Source organism: Vulpes vulpes, chromosome 1 (genome assembly GCF_048418805.1).
Source record: "Vulpes vulpes isolate BD-2025 chromosome 1, VulVul3, whole genome shotgun sequence".
NCBI classification, from domain to species: domain Eukaryota; kingdom Metazoa; phylum Chordata; class Mammalia; order Carnivora; family Canidae; genus Vulpes; species Vulpes vulpes.
In genome coordinates, this window is record NC_132780.1 from 53,580,791 (window position 1) to 53,604,678 (window position 23,888).

A 23,888-nucleotide genomic window follows, 5' to 3' on the forward strand; every position below is an offset into this window, starting at 1 on the left:
TGTCACAGGGGACAGACGAGCCTTCTGAGCCCTGGCAGTGGCTCAGTGAAGACTGAGGAGCCCAGCGTCCCCCCTGCCGGTTCCCTCCCTCACCAGGGGGCTGCAGGCCCTGTAAAGGAATTCTGGAAGGCAGGGTCATTGAGGAGCCCTTTCCAGGCCCGGTGCCACCGCGCGGAACCGGAACCCAGCCTCCGGGCACCAGGCCTTACCTGGCCTTACCTCAGGCCTTACTGGCGCCCGTGGCGGGCAGCGCCGTAGCCCGATAGCGACTTAGCCGCTGCCACCTAAACACTGGTGGCTCGGGGGGCGCGGGAAAGCCTCGTCTGGGGTTCTGAGCTGAGCGCTGCCCAGTGGCACCCGAGGGTGCGGCTGCCTCGCCTCTTAGGTGTTTTCCTGCACTTGGGTTTTTATGTATGTTCAACGGAAGGTATTTATCCTAAATGAAAAAGTCACAAAAGTCCTAACATTGCAAGGGCTGTCGTATCTCACATTAATTAATCTGCCAGTTATTGCTCTTTTCATCAAATTATAAAACTATGGATGTCAATGACCCATCACTTTTTATGAAAACACTTAGAAACGTTAATAATGCCCACATAATTTTTAAGACTTTCATGTTAATATGCATATTTACTTAATTTTTCTTGATTTCTGTGGAAGAGGGATAATTCTTTTTAAAAATAATGGCACTTTGTGGGTATTTTGAACAGCTGAAAACCTTTAAGGAGTTGTGTAAAATATTTATGACGCAGTGCCGTTGTTCACCTCAAAACCAAAGGAGAATTATGCTATTTAGAACAAAGATATTATGCTCTTTACACTTCAGGATTTTAAGAGTCAAAAAGGGTTATTTCAGAATTCCCTGTTAGCTTTTTGCTATGAGGATAGATCATTGATTCATAGATATTTTCATGAGCCAATTAACCACCCATTTCTTGTAGCAGCGCCTCTCTATCTCCCCTGAAACTGTTTTTCCTACTATCTACCTTAATTGACTTACCATTTGAACTCTTAGGTTGTATGCTCCAGGTTTTTACAATTTTTGCCACATTTTGGAAGAATTTAATGTATTTTAAATATATTGTGACTTAATTATAATTCCTCAGCTTTGAAATCAGTACAGAACCTTTTTTTTTTTTTTTTTTTAATGTGGGATGGTTGTAAGAGAATGTTGGGGGGGGGGAAGAGTAGTTTTAAAATTCTTGTCCATAAACACTCTGCTTCTGTAAAGGTAGCATCTAATTTAAGAAAACAGCTAATCATTTTTCCCCCCCTCTCAGAATGGTTTCCTAGGAAACTAACATACACATTCACAGTAAAACATAACAGTGGAACCCAGTGGGAAAGGAAAACTAAAATTGTGCTTTGACATTTAAGTTAATACTTGAAAAGTTAATTGTAAAGCGGTTTAGTTATTCTAATGAAAAAAATGGTCATAGGCTGTTGGAGGAGCAACATAAATAACATAGAAATGTGCCATGGATGGCAGCAGATAAGCACCATCAAGGAGCTTCAAGTTTTTTCTTATTTTCGGAATTGGCATAGGTCAGTGTTTACTTACTTTTTTAACTGGGTGAGGCTACCAGGCCCACTGATGTAGTTTGCAGGGCCCGGTGCAAACTGAGAATGTGGGGCAATTTGTTGAGATGCCAGGGTGGCAACAGCAGAGCATTCAACCCATAGTGGGGGCCCTGCTGAATGCACAGGGCCCTGAGCGCGCAGGTCACACACCTGGAAGCCTGCCCAGCTTATCTGAAGGAAGTAATGAGGCCGGAGTTCTCTTTAGTCCTAATTTTCTATTGGGTGAAGCAAAAAATTATTTTTTAACTTAAATGACAATGGACTTTTTTTTTTTCTGAAGGCAGCAGTGTTCATAACATGTTTACATGTGGCATGCCTTTGTTAAATTTTTAAAGATATTATTTATTTGACAGAGGGGGGTGCACAAGCAGGGGGAGCAGGAGAGGGAGAAGCAGGCTCCCCGCTGAGCAGGGTGCTGATGCTGGGCTGGATCCCAGGACCCTGGGACCTTGGCCTGTGCCGACGATTAACCCATGGAGCCACCCAGGCACCCTAAGCTTTGTTAAATTTTGAAATTAACTGTCTCTCTTGTCACCTTGATGTGTTAGTATTTAAGCATATACATGCACTCTGTACATTTATTTTGTAATTCAGAGCTGCTCACCCTGAATTCTAAGTCTCCAATGGGGGAAAAAACAAACCAACCAACCAGTAATCCTGTCATCGGTTCCAGGTTTTTCTAATGTGAGTTGTGTTTAAAACAAAAACTTACCAAATCATCAATGCGAACTGTTTTCCCCAAAGCTCTAAAGCTAGTGTTTTCAACGAAGAGGTTTTCGAATGTTAATTCTTTCTAGAAGATTAACAACAGACAGACAAAAAAAAAATGTTAAACTTATTAGATACCCTTGAAATGTTGATGTAAGTATCCAGAATTTGACTGGGTTTGTAGTTGTCAGAACCTTAGTATATAATTGGGTGCAACCCCTGCTGGTTCCTGTAGCAGGTGCCTCCAGACCCGACTCCCACTGTGCTAAGTTTTTGGCATCAACTCTTGTTTTGAAATTCTTCCCATGATAGGTAGGTAACATTCTAGAAAGGAGGTGCAGGTGCAGGTGCGGAAGGGGTCTGCTCCAGGAGTCTATTTCACTGTGAGAAAATGAAATGGTAAATCACTAGTTCTAAAGTAAAACCAGCCTCTTTCAACTCCCCTCCCCCCACTTCTTGTTTATTCATTTTTTTAAAGATTTACTTATTTATTTATTCATGAGAGAGAGAGAGAGAGAGAGAGAGACAGAGACCCAGGCAGAGGGAGAAGCAGGCTCCTTGCAGGGAGCCCCATGTGGGACTTGATCCTGGATCCCAGGATCACGACCTGAGCCGATAGCAGGTGCCCAACTGCTGAGCCACGCAGGTGTCCCATTTATTCTTTTTTTTCTTTTTTTCTTTTTTTACTTTTGATCTCCCACTGTAAACTAAGCTTTTGTGAGGCTTCTCATTCAGAGTTTGAGATCATCCTCAGTGTTAGGCTGACCCAGTCGCAGTATTGTGACCTCAGAGAAGGATTCCACAACTGGGCTACGGGTTCTAGTCTCCACCTCCCCTCCTACACCCTCCATCCACCATTGGTAGGATTCGTGGAGTAAACTTTTTTCTTTTAAACTGTCCATTAATTATTGACTATAGTAAATAATCCTTGCCCCAAAGGGTTTTATGTAGTTGATGTAAAGAAGTAAAAAAATACTTAAAATATATTAATTGATTCCCCCCCCCCCCCCCCCCCCCGCAGACCAGGCATCGAGCCTAGTTGTTGGTGAAAAAGAGCTGATTCCACTGGTTCCTGAGGAGGCACCTGCCTCTGAAACAGATATCAATCTGGAGGTATCATTTGCAGAGCAAGCGGTCAATCAGGAGAACTCCAAGGAGAAGCCCCAGAAGAGCAAAGGCAATGATGCTTCGTTACCTGTACGTGGTACTATTCCGGTTTCACTAAAATAGAGGAGTCTATTTTTCATCAGCTTTTTATTTTGGAAATTTCAGATCCATAGAGAAGTTGGAAGAAAAGTATAGCAAACACCTCCATGGGGTTCATGTAGATCCATTTGACAGCATTTTACAACGTTTGCTTTTCCTCTTTTGATATCTGTCTCTTGATATGTTGTGTTACCAGCTGCACACTCGCTTTTTTTTTTTTTTAAGGTTGATTTATTTATTTAGTGGAGAAAGAGACCATGAGGAGGGGAGCAGAGGGAGAAGGAGAGAGAGAATCTCAAATTCCCTACTGAGTGCGGAGCTCTTGGCGCTCAGTCCCCTGACCCTGAGATCGTGACCTGAGCCAAAGTGAGAATCACACACTCAGCTGACTGAGCCACCCAGGCGCCCCTCACGGGTTTTTTGTGTTGTTTTGTTTGTTTGTTTTTTTGTTTTTTAAATAGGCTTGATGCACAATGTGGGGCTTGATCTCATGGCCCCAAGATCAAGAGTCACATGCTGTACCCCCTGAGCCAGCCAGGCGCCTGGCCCCAACTTTTTTTTTTTTAGCTTAACAAAGACATACAAACACAGGTATCATACTTAAGGAATTGCACACACTAAAAATAATAATTATACTTAACATATGGTTATATTAAAATGTTCCCAACTGTCACAATATTGTCCTTTCTAGCTTCCACCTTCCCCACCTCATATGGGTCATATGTTGCATTTGATGTCCTATCTTTTTGGTATCCTTGACTCTAAATCACCTCCCCTGCTTTTTAATATTTTTGAAGAGTTGAAATCAAATTTCTGACTTTGTCTGTTCTTCAAGACTAGATTCAAGTTAAACATTTTTGGCCTAACTATCGCATAGATGAAGGCTAGGCCTCTGGTGGCATCATGAGAAGAGGGGTGTGGCGTCATGTGGTCCCCTAATGGGTGATGGAAGTGTGACCCTTGGTTGGGGAGATGTTCACCAGGTCTCCCTGTTATGAAGATACTTTCCCCCGTGCGGTTAATACTAACGTGTGATCCTCGAAACTGGGTGACTGTCCTATTTGTCACAAACAACCTGTCACCTACCCGCTTCACCAGCCATTTGTGATCCTTGCTACTATACTACTATTTGAGAAATGGTGATTTTCTATTTTTTTTTCCCTCCCATTATGATTTCTTGGCAATCTTCTGTGATACTTGCTTGCCCTCCCTCTCCTTTTTTTGTTTCTGAATATCATCATGGACTGGTGACTTCCTTTTTTCAGTGTTTTATAAACCATTATTATTATTATTATTTTTTTCAAATTTACCCAGACTTAACTAGTGGAAACCCTTGACACTGGTTCCTGTGTCATTTTAATGTGCCCTATTCTTTTACTGCTTTGCTTTCTTTCTTTCTTTCTTTCTTTTTTTTTTTTTTGCTTTGCTTTCTTGTATAAGATGCCCTAGGCTTGCTTTGTACTTTTTTCCTCTCTGACTTGAAAGGATCCCCTCTTCAAGGATCCCTAGTTTCCTTTAGTAGCAGATAGTATTTAGAGACCAAGCTCCGTGTACTAAGTTGTTTGTTGCTCCTGAATGTCTTATATTTAAAAAATATATATATTATTTATTTTGTGGAAATTCACATCTGCGAAAGCTAAAAAGAATTGTATAATGAACTTCCCAGTACTTCCCCACTTGCCCATTAATCTGTGGCTAGTCCTCACCTATTCATACCCCCAACCAGTGCTCTGTTCTTTTTTTTTTTTTTTTTTAAGATTTTACTTATTTGACAGAGAGCACGAGCAGGGACAGATGCAGAGGCAGAGGGAGAAGCAGGCCCCCCACCCCCCCCGAAAAGGGAGCCCAATACTGGGCTCCATCCCAGGACACGAGATCATGACCTGAGCCAAAGGCAGGTGCTCAGCCGACTGAGCACCCCAGTGCTCCATTCTGTGTTCCTTTGCAACACATCTTTGAATATATCATCACCTATAAATATTTCAATATGTAGTTCTAAAAGAGGGGTTTTTAAAGACATGCCCAGATTCCCATTACTGTACCTAAGAAGTACTAACAATTAATTTCCCATAGCTGATCGGTGTTCAAATTTCAAATTGTATCTCAGATTTTGTTATTATTATTTTTTTCAGGTTTGTTTGAATCTGGATTTAAATAAGGTTTATGCATATGGCAGTTGGTTGCTGTGTCTTGAGACCTGTAATCTCTCCCTCCGTCTCCATTCCTCCTTTCCCCTCTTTGTCCTCCAGAATTTCTTTGTTGAAGGAACCTGGTTATTAAGTTGTAGAGAATATCCCCCTCTGTCTGACTAATTCCTCATGTTTTCCTATTTCTTATAAATTGACCATAGATTTATCCCATTCAGTGTGTGTTTCTGTCTTTTTTTGGGGGTGGGGGTCAAAATTACTTCATATATGATTATGTATCAAGAGACACAGAATAGCTGCTTGTCTTTCTCTTTTTGTGCCATTAGCAGCTAATCAGTCCTTGATCCATTAATTTATTAATGTTGACAAGATGATGTTTTCACTTCTTTTATCCATTTATTAACTTGAATGCTTTTAAGGAAAAGTTTCTCAAAATGGTTACTTTTCATGCTCCAGTTTTCACTGTTTTGGTCCCGTAGCGTCTTTCAGGAGGGACCAGTTAGTGTCATTGTATTTTAATTTTCTTGTAAAAATAGAATTTGACTCATAGGTGTAGACATATCTATGATCCTAGACAAAATTTCCTATGTATATCTGCCGTCATTTCTGCTCTAAATGTAGAATTCTCTGTTTCTGCCGGAAACCATGGCTCCATTTAGTAGAAGTAATAGTTCTGTAACTATGATCAGGACACCAGGACTGTTCCCTTCTAGGGGCTGGTCATGCCTAAAGTGCTTTCAGAGGCCAGAAGTACTTCTGTATCTTCTTTCTTCCCTGCCAAGAATAGTCATCTCAGGGCAATATAATTAGAACACATATAATTTACTTGTTTGTTGTGTCTTCAGTTAATGCCTGGCATTCTCAGAATAACAGTACTACCTCTGCTATCAACAATATGATTACTAGAAAACAATATAAACTTGTTTTTCTTTTCTTCAGTTTGTATCCCTGAGATATATCCTCAAAACACTATAATAATAAAATTACTGTGCTTTAGATTGTGTAGGATAGTTAGTTATTCTCCAGATGGTTAAGCCATCAACTGCATACCTGTTTGGGTTAATGGTTTCGTTTCATTTTCAATTTTTAGGGGTTGCTTCTTTTGGAATTTAATTTTTTTTTGTAAGCACGTAAAATATTTACATGATCCAGAAGTCAGATTTAAAGCCTACATGTGTTAAAAGTCTGTCGTCATTCTGTTTTCTTCCTCCTCTTGGATAAATTTACCTTCTGGGTAAATTCCTTTTCATTTTATCTTTATGGTTTATCCTTCCATTCTTAGATAATTGGTAGCCCACCACACACACTTTTCTCAATCTTGATTTTTTTTTTTTGACTTAGTATATTCTGGAGATCACCTCATAGTAATATATAGGATATTCAGAAATGGTTCTCATTCTTTTTTGTAGATACATCATATTCCATTGTGAAAATGCATCATAATTTACTCAATCATTTTCCTAATGGTGGACATCTAGGTAGTTTCCAGGTTTTATCATATATTTTTAAGAATCTGGAGTTTTAAGTGAAGGACGGTAGAGTCTAATTAAAAAAAAAATGACGTTGACTTTTAAGTTGTGAATTCAAAAGTGGAATAAAATATAAATTAGTATCTATTGCAGAGACTTAAAACTTCCTCTCTTATCTCATTCTCTGCTTAACATTTGTGCTCCTGTACCTTCTTCACTTTCTTCAGGTTGTACCCCAAGCTTGAAATGACCTTCCCATTTCTACCTTCCTGTTTTTCCCTGTTGACCAAGGAAGTGTTACCCTATCCTTTGGGGACTAGTTTAGTATCTAACTTTGTTATTAAGTCTTTCCTGATTGTGAATTATATTAGATAAAAATCTATAAAATCCTTTAAGCTATTAAGAGGCCATGCTTTTGATAATTACTGTCAATATATTCTTGTATTTATTTATTTATGCATATATGCATCTGTTCATCTATACAACCATTTATCCACATGTCTTCTGGAAGGCATGGGCGTGTAAGCTTTTCACAAGCCCTCAGCATGGTTGATGGAATGAATATTTATATTCATCACTCCGAGGCAGGTGTCTAAGCAGATAAACCTTAAACTCCATTTCTACTCCATGCTCCTCTGCTTCTGTAAATAAGCAGTAAGCTTTATGTAATACATTGTTCTCTGCTGACTTCATTTTTAAATTCGTTTCCTTTTTCTTACAGCATCGGGTAGTTTTTGTTAATTCTTTATGATCTCTCACAGCAGATTCGAATTTCTTCTCTTAAATTTGGAGATCAGGTTTCATAACCTTTAATGGGCTACAGTTTGAAAATGGAGCTACTACTTACTGTGTTTTGTGTACCCTCTGTATCTCAGAAAATATGCCCGGTAATTATTTATTTCTCAAATGATCTCTGTAAGGTAGATACTATGATTCCCGTTTCTCATACAAGGAACAGGTTAGATCATATATGGCATGCTAAGGCTTGGCTTCGGTGACTCAACTTTTGGAGCTGGACTTTTTTCTGGAAGACCACGTTGACTCCACGTAATGTGCCCTGAAGGTATACATGCATTTAATTTAGGTGTGCGTGTAAGTGGCTCTGTATTGGTGCTGCTGACAACTTGTTCAGGACAGCCTGAGATATTGTATAAATAAGATTCTGGCTTGTTGGGTCCATCATATACAATATAAATTTAATAATACTCCTTCATCCTGTTTTGGAGACTGAAACATTAAGGACATATGCAGAAATTTTTAAGATCATAGTTTTAAAATTATAACTGATAAAGCCTTTATCTTAGGTGCACACCTAAATTTAGTCCTTAGGTCTTTATTTAGTGCCCTTTGGATTCTTATTGACTTATGTTTCATTCAAGCAAATTCTTGTTTTGTAATGACTTTGGTTGTCTGGTAACATAGCTCTGTGGATACTAAAGGCTGAAAACTAGTCATGGAGGCCCCTATTGGCAGTTGGCTGGAGAACAGAACGCCTCTAGAGGAAGCTGAAGGATAGTGGAAGAAGTGTTTCAGGATTGAGTGAGAACACTGAAAATCTATAGCAGACACATACTTGTACACAATGCAGAAAGAGGTGTTTAGGGTTATGGTCCTAATTGTCTAGAAAAGGTTACATCATGGCTCTTTGCTCTCCATTTATTTATTTAATTTAATTTTTTTAAAGGATTTTATTCATTTATTCATGAGCAACACACAGAAAGAGGCAGAGACACAGGCAGAGGGAGAAGCAGGCTCCATGCAGGGAGCCCTATGTGGGACTTGATCCTAGGACCCTGGGGTCACGCCCTGGGCTGAGGGCAGATGCTCCACCACTGAGCTACCCATTAAAAAAAAAAAAATTAGGAAATATAGAAAAACTAAATTCAAAAGTTCATTTGTTTAGAAAAGTGTTCATTCTCTGGAAATGACAATGAATGAAATATTGTAATAAAATCACATTTCACACATAGAAAAACATTAGGTAAGAATTGCGTTTCCTAGCAGACCCGAAAAAAAGTCATCTGTGCAAATTGACCAGGTGAGGATAGATTCTCTTGCTTCCCAAGTTGAGGCTAGAGTGACTTAATGTACTAAAGTCAAGTCCATCAAAGTCCATCATCACTGGTGAAGTGCCTAAGGGGCCCTTTGTATTGTGAGGGCTGCAAAAAAGAGGGGTGCGGTCTGAGAGAGCTACCGGATTAATTCACGGTAACACACGGGAACCAATGACCTTATAGTCTTTGAAAAATTTTATTTCTCTTCATTCTTGAAGCATGTTTTTCAAAAGGCAAAGAGCTTTCTTTTGCTGAAATTGCATTGCCTTCTCTTATCCAACGAACTGAACCATCCAGTGTATTACTAAACAAAAATGACAGGAAACTTCATAAATATTTAAAGCTGCTGCCATGAATTAAACATTGGGATAAAGAACTAACTCCTTTCATTAAAGCACAATGTTAAATAAATAAATAAATAAAGCTCACGACATATTTTGCTAGGTAAATCAAATGTTTGAACTAATAATATTTCAGGTTTCTCTAAACATTTACCTTAGCTAATGCTTTGAATAATTGTGTTATATATGTTTGGCTTATTAGATCAATAACAACTGCTTTTAATGAAACATTTAGAACTTAAAAAAAAAAAAAAAAGGTTGATAAATAGGATTGGTTCAGCCCTGCAGGAAACAATGCGATTAGCAGAACTGTGGGGCCAGGCCAGAAGATAATGAAAAGTTTTGTGTGATTTTGAAAGTGGAGCTCAGTATGAATCACAGGACAATGAGGAAGCTTCCAGCCAGTGGCCCTGCACCTCCCGGAGCTTGATGCTCTGCTCGTCTCCCTGTAGCATGTGTGTCTTCATTCATCGACTAGACTGGAACAGGACACCTCCAGTGTGCCAGGCCTATGGTACGGTGGGAGAGACCGAGGGGCTCACAGTCCTATATCAGTACTGACCAACCTAGACTCCTCTATTCACGCTGTGCTGGGAAAATGGAACAGAGCAGAATGGGGTTATTCCTGAATTTAGGATCTAGAAGATCTAAATTTGCATCCTTACTTTGTCACTGGCTATGTGGCCATATTTACTCTTACTAGTAATAGTAAGCCTCATTTCCCTGCTATAATAATTCTTACCAAAGGGGACTTTTGCAGAATAGGATAAAAAACCATTTATCAAATAAGAGTATTAGCCTTACCATTTCCCCCCTTACCTTACAGTAATATTTAGGAGAAAGGGAAAGGCATGAAATCTTGAGATTATTGAAAAGGCTCCATGAGAGAAATGTAGTAATACCACTTAACATTTCCTGAGCAGGTTCTGCTCTTATTCCCATTTTACAGATGAAGTGGCTGAGGCAGTGCAGAGAGAATGTAATTTGCCGAAGGTCACATAGCTAGTAAGTGATGGAGACAAGACTGGCCACCTGCAGTCTGGCTGTCAGTTCTCAACCCCCATGTGCTGCACCGTTTAACACTTACCCTGGAAATTCACTTAGCATATTTAATGATATCTATTGCTGTTTCATTTTGTGTTCTCATAAGGAAAAAATGTATTGTGAAAAGTTAAGGACCTGTTTTGTCCTATAGTGGACTCTTCTTAAAACTATAGCAGATTCTATAGAGGAAGCTTCTGTGAAGAACTGTGGGATATTCTCCTTGAAGTTGAGTTTGCTTGAGAGGATTGAGCTGCTCAGTTGCCCGAAGTTGTAGTTTTGGGAAATGCTCTAAGACAATGATGCTTAAACAGTGTAGTCTCATAACGCCTTCAGGCTCTTAAAAAGCATTGAGGACTTCAAAAAGCCTTTGTTGAACCAGGCAAGAAGGATGTTGGGATTGAGAACAGTAACTACCATGGCTTTCAGCACTTTGAAAAAACCCCAGACACAAGGCTTTCTGGCCAAAAAATCTGTGATTTCCTGTTTTGGGGGCATTTGTTGTCTCCCTGGACTTTGCAGCTCTGTGGAAGTACGCTGTGGCTGAACCAAGAAAGAAGACCTACACATAGTTGTACAGAAATTATGATTTCACGAAAGATTTTGAGGAGATGAACAAGACCACTGTAGATGATTTTTGAAAGTGAAGAATTTCTTAATTTGAATTTCATGGAAGTTTGTCACTGGCCTATGTTCTTGAACTATGTAACATGAATATGGAGACTACAGAATAATTTATCTTGATAAGTAAACCACGAAGACTGTGGGAGTAGAGGTTTTGTTTATGTCAGTTATGCCTATGGATATGTACCATATTAGAAATTAAAAGCGAGAAATTTAAAAATTAAAGCACTTTAAGTAAAATATTATGATTAACATAAATATTAGTTTTCTGAGAAATAGCCATATTTTCTAAAAATTAGTAAGAAGTGTGTTATGATCTTTCATTTCAGCAACTCCAGTGTCTCACTTTAGTAGAAGTCAGTTGGATGCTCACACCTACATCTGTATTCAATCTGTTGCAAAAGCACCTATCTTATACTTTTGGAAAACTCCACTGTACTATCATGAGAGAATGGGAGTGAAAAAGGCAAATAATGTCTTAGGATTAATTATTAAACAGTTTTGACCTCATAGGCTCCTTGAAAGTGTGTTAGGTAACTTCGTGGTTCCCTGGGCCTTGCTTTGAGAACTGCTCTAAGACATGTCTTTTACACTGAATTTTACACCAGGAAGTGTTAACGATATGGTAAAAAAAAAAAAAAAAGAAAGAAAGAAAAAGAAAAAGCAGCAAAGTAAAGGGAAATAAAAGGGAACCAGCTGAACATCCTTGGCCATTAAATGAGGAAGTCAGGGGTAAACTCAAAAGATAAAACCTCTATAACCTTTTTTTTTTTTTTTTAATCAAACCATTGGAGAATGATCATAGTTTTAGTAGTCAGTAAATACAGTGGGACTATAATTTGTGTTCAATATATTAGAGAAATTCATGTTTTTGCTTTCTGGTTTGTTTTCTTATATTTAATGTATTTAATATTAAAAGTGGCTGAGTAGGTAGTAGATAATATTTGCAAAAGGCAGAAAACAACAAAATACCACTTACTTGCCTGTGATGGTAGGATCTTTAAGTCTTTTTATTCAATGGTGAAAGTGATAACAATAGCAACCATATATGGGTGCTTGGGAAGTGCCAGGCATTTACACCCCACAGCAGCCCTCTGAATTAGGTGGCCTTCCTCCCCGTCCTCTCCTCGTCACCCCCTCCCTGCTCCACCTGTTCCTCCTTCCTCCCGCCTCGAGCTATGCTGACCTCCTTCCTCTTTTCCCATCCTCCTTCCCTTCTCCTCCGCTCTTTCCGTCTGCCATTTACAGAACGAGTAGTTAAACAATTGCCCGATTATTACGAGATGCCTGGTAGGCCTTCAGGCTTCAGGCTGCTGGTACCCCATGCTCCCTGTCACCCCAGTGCTGTACTCACTCATGGCTATTAGTCTGCTTTCTCTTCCTCCTCTTCTTCCTCCTAGTTTCTCTTGACTTCTAATCTTCCTTTGTTCTGGAAGCTCAGTAACTAGAGTTCTCTTTCTCCTTCAGCTCTACTGTCCTCTTAGCTCCTGGGATCAGTGTGCCTACTACATAGTGTGGTCGCATTGTCTGTGGGACTCCACGTACTGACTCCCCGCAGGTGTGAGGGTCATCATCATGACAAGATGGCTCTTCATTCTGACTGGAGAAATTTTGTCACAGCTTTCACTGTTGCTACCCTGAGTACAGCTGCTTTCTATAGTTACGATTTTGTTGTCTTTCACTAAAAATGGGCATAGACACTCTAAACCTTTACTCTGTTAATGGTGTTTATTTTAGAATTTCAGATTGCCAAAAGACAAAACAGGCACCACCAGGATTGGTGACCTAGCACCCCAGGATATGAAGAAAGTTTGCCGCTTAGCCCTGATTGAGCTGACTGCCCTCTATGATGTATTGGGTGTTGAATTGAAGCAACAAAAAGCTGTGAAAATAAAAACAAAAGGTAATTTTGAAATTAAAAACAAAACAGTTGGATTTAGTTCAAAAGTAGCAAAGATGGATTTGGCTTCTTTGCAGTATTCTCAGAGGGGGAAACACAAACACTTGAATATATCTAAAATTCAGATTCTAAAATACTGCCTTCAAAATTTTGTAACTTAAAAACCGTGTGCTACTCTCCAGACTATAGAAAATAAGGAGATAATCAAATATTTAATTGCATTGGAAGGAAATTCTGAATTAAGGAATTTTTTTTTTTTTTGAATCGAGGAATCTTAAATGCTGTCTCCTTTGAAAACTACGTTTAAAAATACATTTGGGGGGCACCTGGGGAGCTCAGTGGTTGAGTCTGCTTTCAGCTCAGGTCATTATCCTAGGGTCCTGGGATCAAGTCCCACATCAGGCTCCCCACAGGGAGCCTGCTTCTCCCTCTGCCTGTGTCTCTGCCTCTCTTTGTATCTCTCATGAATAACTAAATAAAATCTTAAAAAAAAAAAAAAGTAAAAATACATTCGGTGGACAGCCTGGGTGGCTCAGCAGTTTAGCACCACCTTCAGCCCAGGGTGTGACCCCGGGGTCCCAGGATCAAGTCCCACGTTGGCCTCCCTGCATGGAGCCTACTTCTCCCTCTGCCTGTTTCTCTGCCTCTCTCTCTTTCTCTCTGTGTCTCTTATGAATAAATAAAATCTCTAAAAAAATAAAAATACATTTGGTACATAAACTTCTTTATTTCTAAAATCAGATCTTGAAAAATGACTTTAAGATTGTTGCTACTGATCAATGACTTTTTGCTTATTTATTTGATAGGAAATACATAGGATAGTTAGCGGCCTGTCCCTGTGCTCATTTTTATTCTACTTTTAACTGTTTTGCAAAAACAGTCTTTATGAAGAAAATCATGCCATGTGACCCATAATACCACTAAATTATACTCATTGTGGAGATATGCAGTTTTCCTTTTGTAAGCTTTGTGCTTTACCCATCATATAAGCGGACTTTATTTTTTATAATGTGATAGAGAACAGACACCTCCTTGGTTTTTATCTAAGATTTTATTGATCTGGAAATGCAGATAATTCTCTATTAACAAAGTTTAACTGTTTAGGAATCTCTGACCTCTTCTCTAACTTTTAAGTTCTCTCCTAAAGAGATACCAAGAATGAGGATTCTCAAGTTGCTATGGTAACATTAATAAAGACACGTCTTCACCTGATTTACGTTTTAGAGGCAATTTCTCTGTAGGACTGAAGTATACCTTCCCTCAAGGTCCTCTCTCCCATGCTGGGCCCCAGAAGAGCTCATTCTGTGCTGAGTTCCACTGAGTATTATAGCTTAAGGCTTGGGATGGTGAATTTCTGAGTTAAATGGTGCTTCTGATTTTTCGCAAGGCCATTATGGATAATGAAAGACTTTAGATGTTTTTTCAGAAGCTTGTCACAAAGCCTTTGCCAAATATAAAATAGAAATATAATTTAAATAGCTGTGACTCAGTGCTTAGGACTTTTAAAATGGCTTAGAGAGGCTTTTTTATGTTTTAGAATTGCTTCCTAGCAGAGAGAGAAATATTCAGCTATTCTCATTAAGAGTACAGCTATTAACAGAATAGATTTTCTTTCCGTTTCTTAAATATTTTTGCATCTCATCTAATAAATTCATCAACTGGACTCTTAACATTTTTGAAGGTTACTTTTTTTCATGATTCTTTTTAGGATTGAACGAGCACAAGTGGTGGGGGGACAGGGAGAGGGAGAAGCAGACTCCCCACTGAGCAGGGATCCCTGTGCAGGTGATCCTAGGACTCCAGGATCACGTTGAGCCAACGGCAGACATTTAACTGACTGAGCCACCCAGGCACCCTTTTTTCATAATTCTTAAGCTACAAGTTATAAGGTTACTGGTATTCTCTTGAATGGCATCTCTATTGAGTGTCAGTTTCCAGTGTCCTCACTCCCCAATACAATTCCCCCTTTTCTTTGTTCACAAATGATCTATATCTCCCCTGATGATGTGTATTGCACTTCATTTAGTGATGGGGGTGGGGTGGGAGGTGCTATGCAGGAACTATGCTCACACCAGACTGAAGGCCTGTGATTTTAACATAGAAAAATTATAAACTATTACCTTTCATTTTTTCTGGAGTTATCCCCAAATATATGCAACTATAAATTTCAATTTAAGACTACCGAGTGTCTCTATTTCCTAAAGATTTTAAAAAACATTTGTAGAACAAGATCATAATGTTGACTGAATTCTCAAAAAACAAACATTTATATTTTTCTGTATTGTAGAATGTTGAATGTTAATTAACTATGGAAGAGATGAGTAATATTTGCTTTAGCTAAAACTTTTAATTTGGTTACCTGTAATAAATTAATTGCATATTTCACAGACTCCATGGCACTATTTCTCTTATAGGACAGTTTAACTTTTCTAATTATTTTGGTGATCATTTGCCTTCATTTGCTTAGCTGTCTTTCCCTGCTAGATTGCTATATAAGACCAAGACTTTCCTATTAAAATGTGTATACCTAATGGCTGGACAATGGCGTCCACTTATTAGGGGCCCAATAAATAGTTGTTTGTTCGAATGACAATATCAAGAAATCTGATGCCTTTAATATTTTTGTATTAGTATTTTATAGATGGATGAAAGAAGAAATTTTATTTTTTGTTGCAGATTCTGGCCTTTTTTGTATTCCACTGACAGTGTTGTTGGAACACGATCAGAGGAAAGTACCAGGAACTCGAATACCCTTGATATTTCAAAAAGTAAGTAGGCCTAAGTGGGTCAGCCTGGAGAGAACATACTTAAACTAATAGAAGTTTTTTTTTCTCTTTAGGCATCTATAATATTTATAATACAGTTTTCCAATTGATGTGCTTTTTATTTTGTACTTTGATTTCCTATTCAGGAAACAAATTTGTTTCAAGGGCTTATAATTTTTATTTCATGGTGATGTTTTCTGTGGTATTACTCTAACTGTGATTACCTGGCATCGTTTTCCTGTCTTATATTAGTTAGCTTTGTATAATTGAGATTTCGCTTCTATAATACACAGGAGTGGGAACTGCTTATAAATTTCTAGGGAATTGCATCCTCATGAATATTTCATGCCTTTATGTATTTCCCAAGCTTTCCTATTTACAGTGAGGATGTCCAACTTAATTTACCAATGCCTACTTCCAAAGTAAGCAAAGAAACCATAAAGCAGAATCAGAAAGTGATTGCTAAACTATCAAGTCACTGGTGTCATCAACACTCAGTTATTCATAAGGGGATTATCTATGGCAATATAAAAATTTCAGTCTAATCTCTGAGCCATCATTGTTCAGAAACGTGATAAAAGGCAAGAATGCACAGGGAGGAAGGTAGGTAGGTCAGATCCATTACGGACTACCCAAGCCCCTGGTTACAGACTATGCGGCCCCAGCGCATCACAATTTCTGAACGTTCTGGGCATAGCAGAGAGTGGCAGTGGGAACGTTCATGACTGACTGGCTCAACAAACTCATTCAATACTGAATAAAGCTCTGTGTACTTGGCACTGATGCCTCCGTTATTCCAAACCGGTCATTAGCTATCATACCTACTAAACTCTGATTCCATTATTTCTCATGGTCCCCATCACATCCATCTATGTCTCTCATCGTTTCTCCTGAAGAACGTTGCTCTACTCTGCAGCCTCTGCCAGCCACTGCCTACAGAGCTTGTATCTGTGTGGAGAGTGCTCAACAGGGCCTGTGATTAGCTGGGAGGCGCTGACAAATGTGGGCCAGATATTCATATTAATTTGAGTAAAAGGTGCATGTTACCACCACAGATGACTGTGCAAGGCAAGGATCTCAGCGGTATCCTTTCCTGGTAGACATGGGTTCTCCAACAAAACAACCAATAACGTGTGCGTGCGAGCACACATATGCTCAGCCATGTTCGTATAGAGAGATTTCTTTTAGAGAATTGGCTTACGTGAGAGCGGGGGCTGGCAAGTGTGAAATAGAGCTGTCCAGAGGCTGGAAACTTCGGCAAGAGTTGATGTTACAATGTTGAGTCCAACATGTGTAGGTTGGAAACTCCTGTAGGCTTTCCATGTTGCAGTCTTGAGGCAGAAGTGCTGTTTCTTTGGGAAACCTCAGTCCTTGCTGTTAGGTCCCCCAACTGACTGGATGAAGACTGCTCACATTATGTAGAGTACTTCGCTGTACTCAAAATGTACTGCTTTAAATGTTCATTACATCTACAAAAATACCTTCACAGTAACGTCTAGATTGGTGTTTGACCAAAAAAAAAAAGAAAAAAAAACCAGTGATGTGTCCCTCTTGACTTTATCAAATTCATCATCACATTAGTGAAGAGTAAGTTTTGGTCTTCACAAAAATTTAGGGAGGTCTCCTAATCAGGCTGAGGTTTGCATGCAGTTCCGTATCATTTTCTCTGGAAATTGTTTTCTTATTTGTTTAGTCATTTTACATTTCTGGTCTCTTCGATATTCTGAAGACTCAGGTTTCCAACCAGTTTGAAGTTGTTAGGTAACAGCCTTAAAGATTTTTTTGTTCACATGAAAAATAAAAGAGAGTCTAAAGAGTTTACTGTTAGATAACACTCCTCTATTTGCATCCCCTCTGAATTATAAGCAAAAAAAATCACAGTGATCTATCATTGAAAGATATTTTTTTTGATTGATCAACTGTCACCTCAATTAGGTTTTTCCTCAATTTTGTACAAAGGAAATAATTGGAAATCACTAACTTGCAAAAAGGTTTATTACTAGATTTTAAAGGATTATACTTTCTTATTTATTAAGAGTTATACCCCCAAAAAGAGCTTTAACAAAGCTTATCTAGTACCTGTGAATTTTACCTATTTTCTTGTTTGTCTCGTTTTTGTTCAGAGGCACATTGTTTAAACCATATTCTCAGAATAAGTTAGGGAAATAAAATACTCTTAATTTTTACCTGTAGAGAAATTCTCGACAAATTAGCAAATTCTGTTCTCACTGTCAAACTATTGAGCCAAATCAAAGATAATTTGTGTCCAAAACTTCTGACTTCATTTTCAATTCATAAATTCATATAAGTATGGAATCTTAGGAAATGCTGTGAATATTACTGATAAATTATGCAATGTCCCTTGTGAGACAAATTACTAAAAAAGAGCATGATTAAAATATATAGATCAATATTTTCCATCTTTAAGTCTTGAAAATAAAAGGAGAGCTATAAAGTATTTATTATTTATATTTTAATAATGCAATATAACGTGGCTAAAAATGTTAAAATGAGAAATATGAAAAAACACATGACATCGTTTCAGGTAATATATATATATATATATATATATATATATATATATATATATATACATACATACATACACACACACGTATTTATGGAATGCTAGTATTCCAGATAAGAGAGTAATAAAAAGAAATATAAAAATTCAGAACTCACTCTTTTTCAGTTATTTAGAAGTCATCCATTTTCCCTGTATATTTAATGAAAATTTGAAAGTCATATACTATTGCTAAAAACTAATTTGCTCTAGCAGCTGGCATAGCATTTTATTTTTTGCTAATAGATCATTTTAAACATTTTATAAGATGAAATAAAAATGAAGATTGTTCAAACACTGAATAAGTTTGGTTTTAAATCCTTTATTGAATAATGCCTATCTAATCTAAAATAATTCGTGTAAAGTTTTTCTGCCTCGGTTTATTATCTAGAGTAACTTGAAAAATGTGGTCTTGGGAAACATTCTAGTTGAATTTTTAAAAATCATGCACTGCTTTGACTGGCCAGAGATGGTTCTTTCTTTAGCTAATAATAAATCCTTAGGGGAATTTTCGAAACTACTCTTTGCTTTATTCCTACCTGACTCCCTGAAGATCAGTGCATTCTTTGGCTGTAATCCAGGGATAGGAGAGATGAGGTCATTAAAGAAAAATTGCCTCCCTTCCAGTGTCTACATGCTACAATCTATCTGATTTCAGAGCATCTAGACAAAGGTCAAAAGACCTCAGTTTATGATACCTTGGTTTGCTCCTAATAGACACTTTTATAAGCAAGGGAGAAACGGTAAGCTTTATGTAGTTTATAGAGCCTTGGTAAATCATTAAAGGAAGTTTCCCTGGAAAAAAATAAAATTTTACATCCTTTGGCACTCTGGAAGATTTTATGCCTTTAAGGGTGTGTGGAGAGATCATAGCAAATTTGGGGATGAGTGAAGAGTAGGTCTGTCTTTTGTTCTGGGGCTGGGGTGCGTGGTGGGAGGAACAGCTATGTGAGGCTAGGTAATTGCCTTATATTTAACTTGAGGACAAGGAGATTGATTTCCCTAAAATAGCAGAGTTTCCCCTAAAGCCTTTGAGCCCCGCCCAGGGAATACATATTTCAGTTGGAAGATTACTCTGCCAAGAATTAACCATTTTTTAATCCTCTTCCTACCTTCCAACAGTGTCGTTGTCATTTCTCTGTTTGCCTTTTTTCTTGTGGGTTCCTGCAAAAATCTTTCTTTCTTTTTTTTAAATGGGGTTCTGGAGCTAGATCCGTGTGCACTTGCTGGGTATCAGGTGTGATTTAGAAGCCCTCTAAGGGAACTGATTTTTATCTTGGGTTACGACTAAAAGCTGAAAAGCTTAAAAATGAGTATTTGCAAATAGGGTGTTTTGTTTCGTTTTGTTCTTGTTTTTTCCTTCAGACCATAAATAATCCTTTCAAACAAACCAAAAAGGAGATGTAAGTGTGCAAATCCTGGAATTTCCTAAGAGTTATTTGACTGCAGGATGTATGTTTCTGGAAAAGCAGAAGCACGGGTGGTCGTGGTGGCTCTTAAACCATGGGCATCTCCAGTCTCGGCCCGGGGAGGGCAGTGGGGGGACCTAGGAGTCCTCCCGCTTTTCCAAGTTCCACCTGGAGCTTTGGGGCTGTGGCTGTGGTAGCGGCGGCTCCCAGGGCGGCCGTGCGGGTGTTTGTGTGGGACGAGCCCGTGTCAGGGTGGAAACAGGTGGAAACGGGTGGAAACGGGTGGAAACGAGTTGCCGAGTGAGAACGTTCTTCTGTTTATTCGCAGCTGATTGCTCGAATCGAGGAGGGAGGCTTGGAAACGGAAGGCCTGCTGAGGATCCCCGGGGCCGCCACGAGAATCCGGGTAAGCGCGGTCCTCCAGACCACGGCTGCCCCACGAGACACCGCCTGCGGGGAGGCCTCCAGGCCCAGGGCCGGGTACACTCCGGGAGCCCCTGCCGACCTCTGTGGGGAGTCAATGTCCTTCAGAGTGGCCGGGTAGCGGGAGTAAGGCTCTGGTGAGCAAAGAGGCCAAGGGGCCCAGCGGCCTTGCTGGGCTCCCCGAGGTGCCAATGCGGGACCTGCAGAGCCGCCGCTGCTCCCTCCTGACCAAGACAGAACAGGAGTCAACATGTGACGGGCTGAGGCTGGGCGTGGAGAGCCGGGGGGGCGGGGGCTGCGACGGAGGGACAAGCCGGAGGGACAGGCTGCCGGCCTCCTCAGGTGGGGAGCAGGTCCCGAGGGGCCTCCTCAGTGGGGAGCGGGGCCGAGGGGCCTCCTCAGGTGGGGAGTGGGGCCCGGGGGGCCTCCTCAGGTGAGGAGTGGGCCCGGGGGGGTGCCTCAGGTGGGGAGCGGGGCCGAGGGGCCTCCTCAGCCTCGGAACCGGAGGCTGGAACCGGAGGCCGCAGGGCTCCCACCACACAGTCGCGTCAGAGCCCCGGGTTTGAGCAGCCGACGGCCCCGCTCACACACTCACTGCTCTGGTGCCCGGGTTGGCCGCCTGCCCCTGCGAGGTCCCTGAGGCCGTGCTGCGGCCCGTGGAGCTTTGCTAAGGCGCCGCGTGTCAGCCCTCCGCGGACACCTAGGGCAGCGAGAGACTGTGGGTGAGCCCCGGTGAGGAGCGTGTTGTCCTGCAGAGAACCGGAGTCTGAGAGGGACGAGGCACGATCTGCGTCCCCACGGGCCGGAACCCTCGGGTCCTGCGGCTGCAGCACTGACTCCCGCAGCGTACCGCCCCCCTGGGCCTGCACCTGCCGCCCCGCGGTCTGAACACAGGCGCGCTAGTGGCGGGACACGGCCGCCGAGCTCAGCTCCCGGGACTCCTCAGAAGGTGGCTCAGTGGACTCGGCAGTGCCCATTGCCTCAGCCCCGTCAGGCCGCAGCGGCTCCTTATACATAATTTAAACCCTCCCCCAATTTTTTGTACTCTCCTCTCTTCTCCCCCCTCCCGTCCTCCTCCTTACGCTCTACATCCCTTCCTCCTTCCCTTCCGTCGCCGTCCCGCTATCCCCCTCTGGACTGTCCCTTCACCATCCCCCATCTGGGCTCACCTCTGTTGGTCGGGCTGTGCCGGGTGGAGGAGAGGATGGAGCTGCGTAGGGAAGAGCAGAGCGTAATAGGTTTCCACCTCACCAGAAAAACGAAGAACCTTCTTCGGGAGAACAGTTAAAATCATCAAGGACGTGACAGGAGCTTGGAAGGATTTCTAACCTAATAGGATTTATGCCACAGCCAAGAGGCCTGTGGGAAACAGTCACTGTGAAGCTAAAGTGACTGCTAATAGCTTGGCAGACCTGCATCCTCGGTAGAGCCACTGCCTCTCATTCCTCTGCGCCGAGGCAGGCACCCTGAGGGGTTTTCAGGCCTCACCTGCTGTGGAATCTGGCCTCTTCCATTTCCCAGGTGACCGGTCGGAAGCGGCCTCCTGCACTAGGCCCTGAGACTGAGGACCCATATTGTCACGGAATGTGCTCCTGAGCGATTTAAAACAGAGTTTTTAAAAGTGATTTTTAATGATTGAATGAAAAATTGGAGTATCTTAAGCCAAGCCCCCACATGCAGGGGCCGTCTTAAGGAATCTTCTAGTTAGACTTTGCTGCGTGAGGTCTGTCGTGCCCTCAGGAAAATGTCTACGGTCTCGGGTTTTGCGGCCTGGGGTGGAAGGTTTCGATGGTCAAGTACACCTGGCAGGGTCGTATTTTTCTGAGTGACAGGGAACTGTTGACCTCTTAGTTCTTCCAGGTTCTTCTCCGAAGAGTAGAATCTCTTGTAAAGCGGGAAGAGTAGCATCATGGGCTCAGCAGGAGGAAAGAAAAAACCCTGCACTTACTGGTAGCTTCTTCTTTTTTTTTTTTCCTTCTGCCTTTCAGAATCTTTGCCAAGAACTAGAAGCAAAGTTCTACGAAGGGACTTTTAATTGGGAAAGTGTCAAGCAGCACGACGCAGCCAGCCTGCTGAAGCTCTTCATCCGGGAGCTGCCCCAGCCGCTGCTCAGCGTAGAGTACCTCAGGGCCTTCCAGGCTGTCCAGGGTAAGCGCCCTCTCCCGCCGCCCACACCGACCACCCCGCAGCACAGAGAGCAGAACCTCGTCCACTGGTCCACCCTGGTGGGCAGCGACCTCAGCCTCCTCGAATGCGCATCTCCCCCTACAGGGATGACAGGCCGCTCCCCTCAGGGGCAGGTTGATTGCACGCCCAGTCAGCAATACAATGCATTTTCTTGTTAAGCCTGGAACTTCACATTTCTTGTGTAATAGGATGAGTCATGTCAGATCTGATACGTTTTTCTTGCCAAGTGTTAAAAGCAACACTTACTGGAGAAGCTGCGGATTAACAGTTATCATAAGAGCACAGGAGATGTGGCACAGGCAGTGATTATTTTCCTGAAAAATTAAGTTCTGAGATTGCCATGCAGAAACATGGAACAAACTACTTGGCTGCCTCCGCGGAGGGGGGCTGCAGACTTCGTACATTTTGCCATTTTGTGGTCCTGGGCAAGCTCCAAGTTAACGTCTCCATCGGTTCTTGATTCTTTTCCGGTGAACACAGAGATCTTAGGAGGTTTACATACTGCTGTCGTTATTCCCTTGAGTCCTGGAGGGCATCAAAAAAAGGAAAAATGCCATCAACATATTCTAATGACCATATTTTTAACTTCCAACCTGGGACACCATGAGAGGGAAAGGGCGTCACTGCTGATGATTACGGCGAGCGACAGTGTCCACCAGAACTGTTCCAGGCTGTTCCATTTTTTTTTTTAATGGAGATATAATTGACCTACATTGTTTTTTTTTTTTTAATTTATTTATTCATAGAGACAGAGAGAGACAGAGAGAGAGAGAGAGAGAGAGAGAGTCAGAGACACAGGCAGAGGGAGAAGCAGGCTCCATGCAGGGAGCCCGATGTGGGACTCGATCCCGGGTCCCCAGGATCACGCCCCAGGCTGCAGGCGGCGCCAAACCCCTGCGGCACTGGGGCTGCCCGACCTACATTCTTAATGTACAAATAATGGTTCAGTATTTGTGTATATCGTGAAAGGATCGTCACAGTACATCAAGTCAACACCCATCACCGCACGCTCTTGCAGAATTTTTTTTCTTGTGATGAGAACTTTTAAGATCAACTTTCTTAGCAACTTTCAAATGTGCAATATGTTGTTATCAACTGTAGTCACCGTGCTGTACATTGTGTCCCCATAACCTAGCTATTTTATAACTGAAAGGTGTACCTTTTGACCCCCTTCCCACCCCCCTCCCTGCAGCTTCCACCAATTGTTCTCTGTATCTATGATCTTAGTTTTTGTTGTTTGTTTTCTAAGATCCCACATAGAACTGAAATCATCTGTATTTGTCTTTGTCTTATTTTACTTAGTATAATGCCCTCAAGGTCCATTCATGTTGTTGCAAATGGCAAGATTTCATTCATTGTTTTTGTTTTTTTTTTAACAGCTGAATAATATTCTATTGTTTTCCAGGCTATTCTTAAGGCATGTATTGTTGAGATGATTCCCAGGTATCATCTCATATCATATTCCTTCAG

At 41.1% G+C, this 23,888-nt stretch overlaps 1 protein-coding gene across 3 annotated transcripts in view; it reads left to right on the top strand.

The window, feature by feature from the left end:
- Positions 1–23,888, top strand: part of ARHGAP18 (Rho GTPase activating protein 18) — a 116,841-nt gene that overhangs the window by 67,801 nt on the left and 25,152 nt on the right. For all 3 annotated transcript variants that reach the window (XM_026013392.2, XM_072764546.1, XM_072764543.1), the window contains exons 5-9: positions 3,311–3,486; positions 12,909–13,074; positions 15,748–15,839; positions 20,137–20,214; positions 22,220–22,379. In XM_026013392.2, the coding sequence (XP_025869177.1) occupies positions 3,311–3,486; positions 12,909–13,074; positions 15,748–15,839; positions 20,137–20,214; positions 22,220–22,379 (672 nt within the window). The remainder of the gene's footprint in view (positions 1–3,310; positions 3,487–12,908; positions 13,075–15,747; positions 15,840–20,136; positions 20,215–22,219; positions 22,380–23,888) is intronic.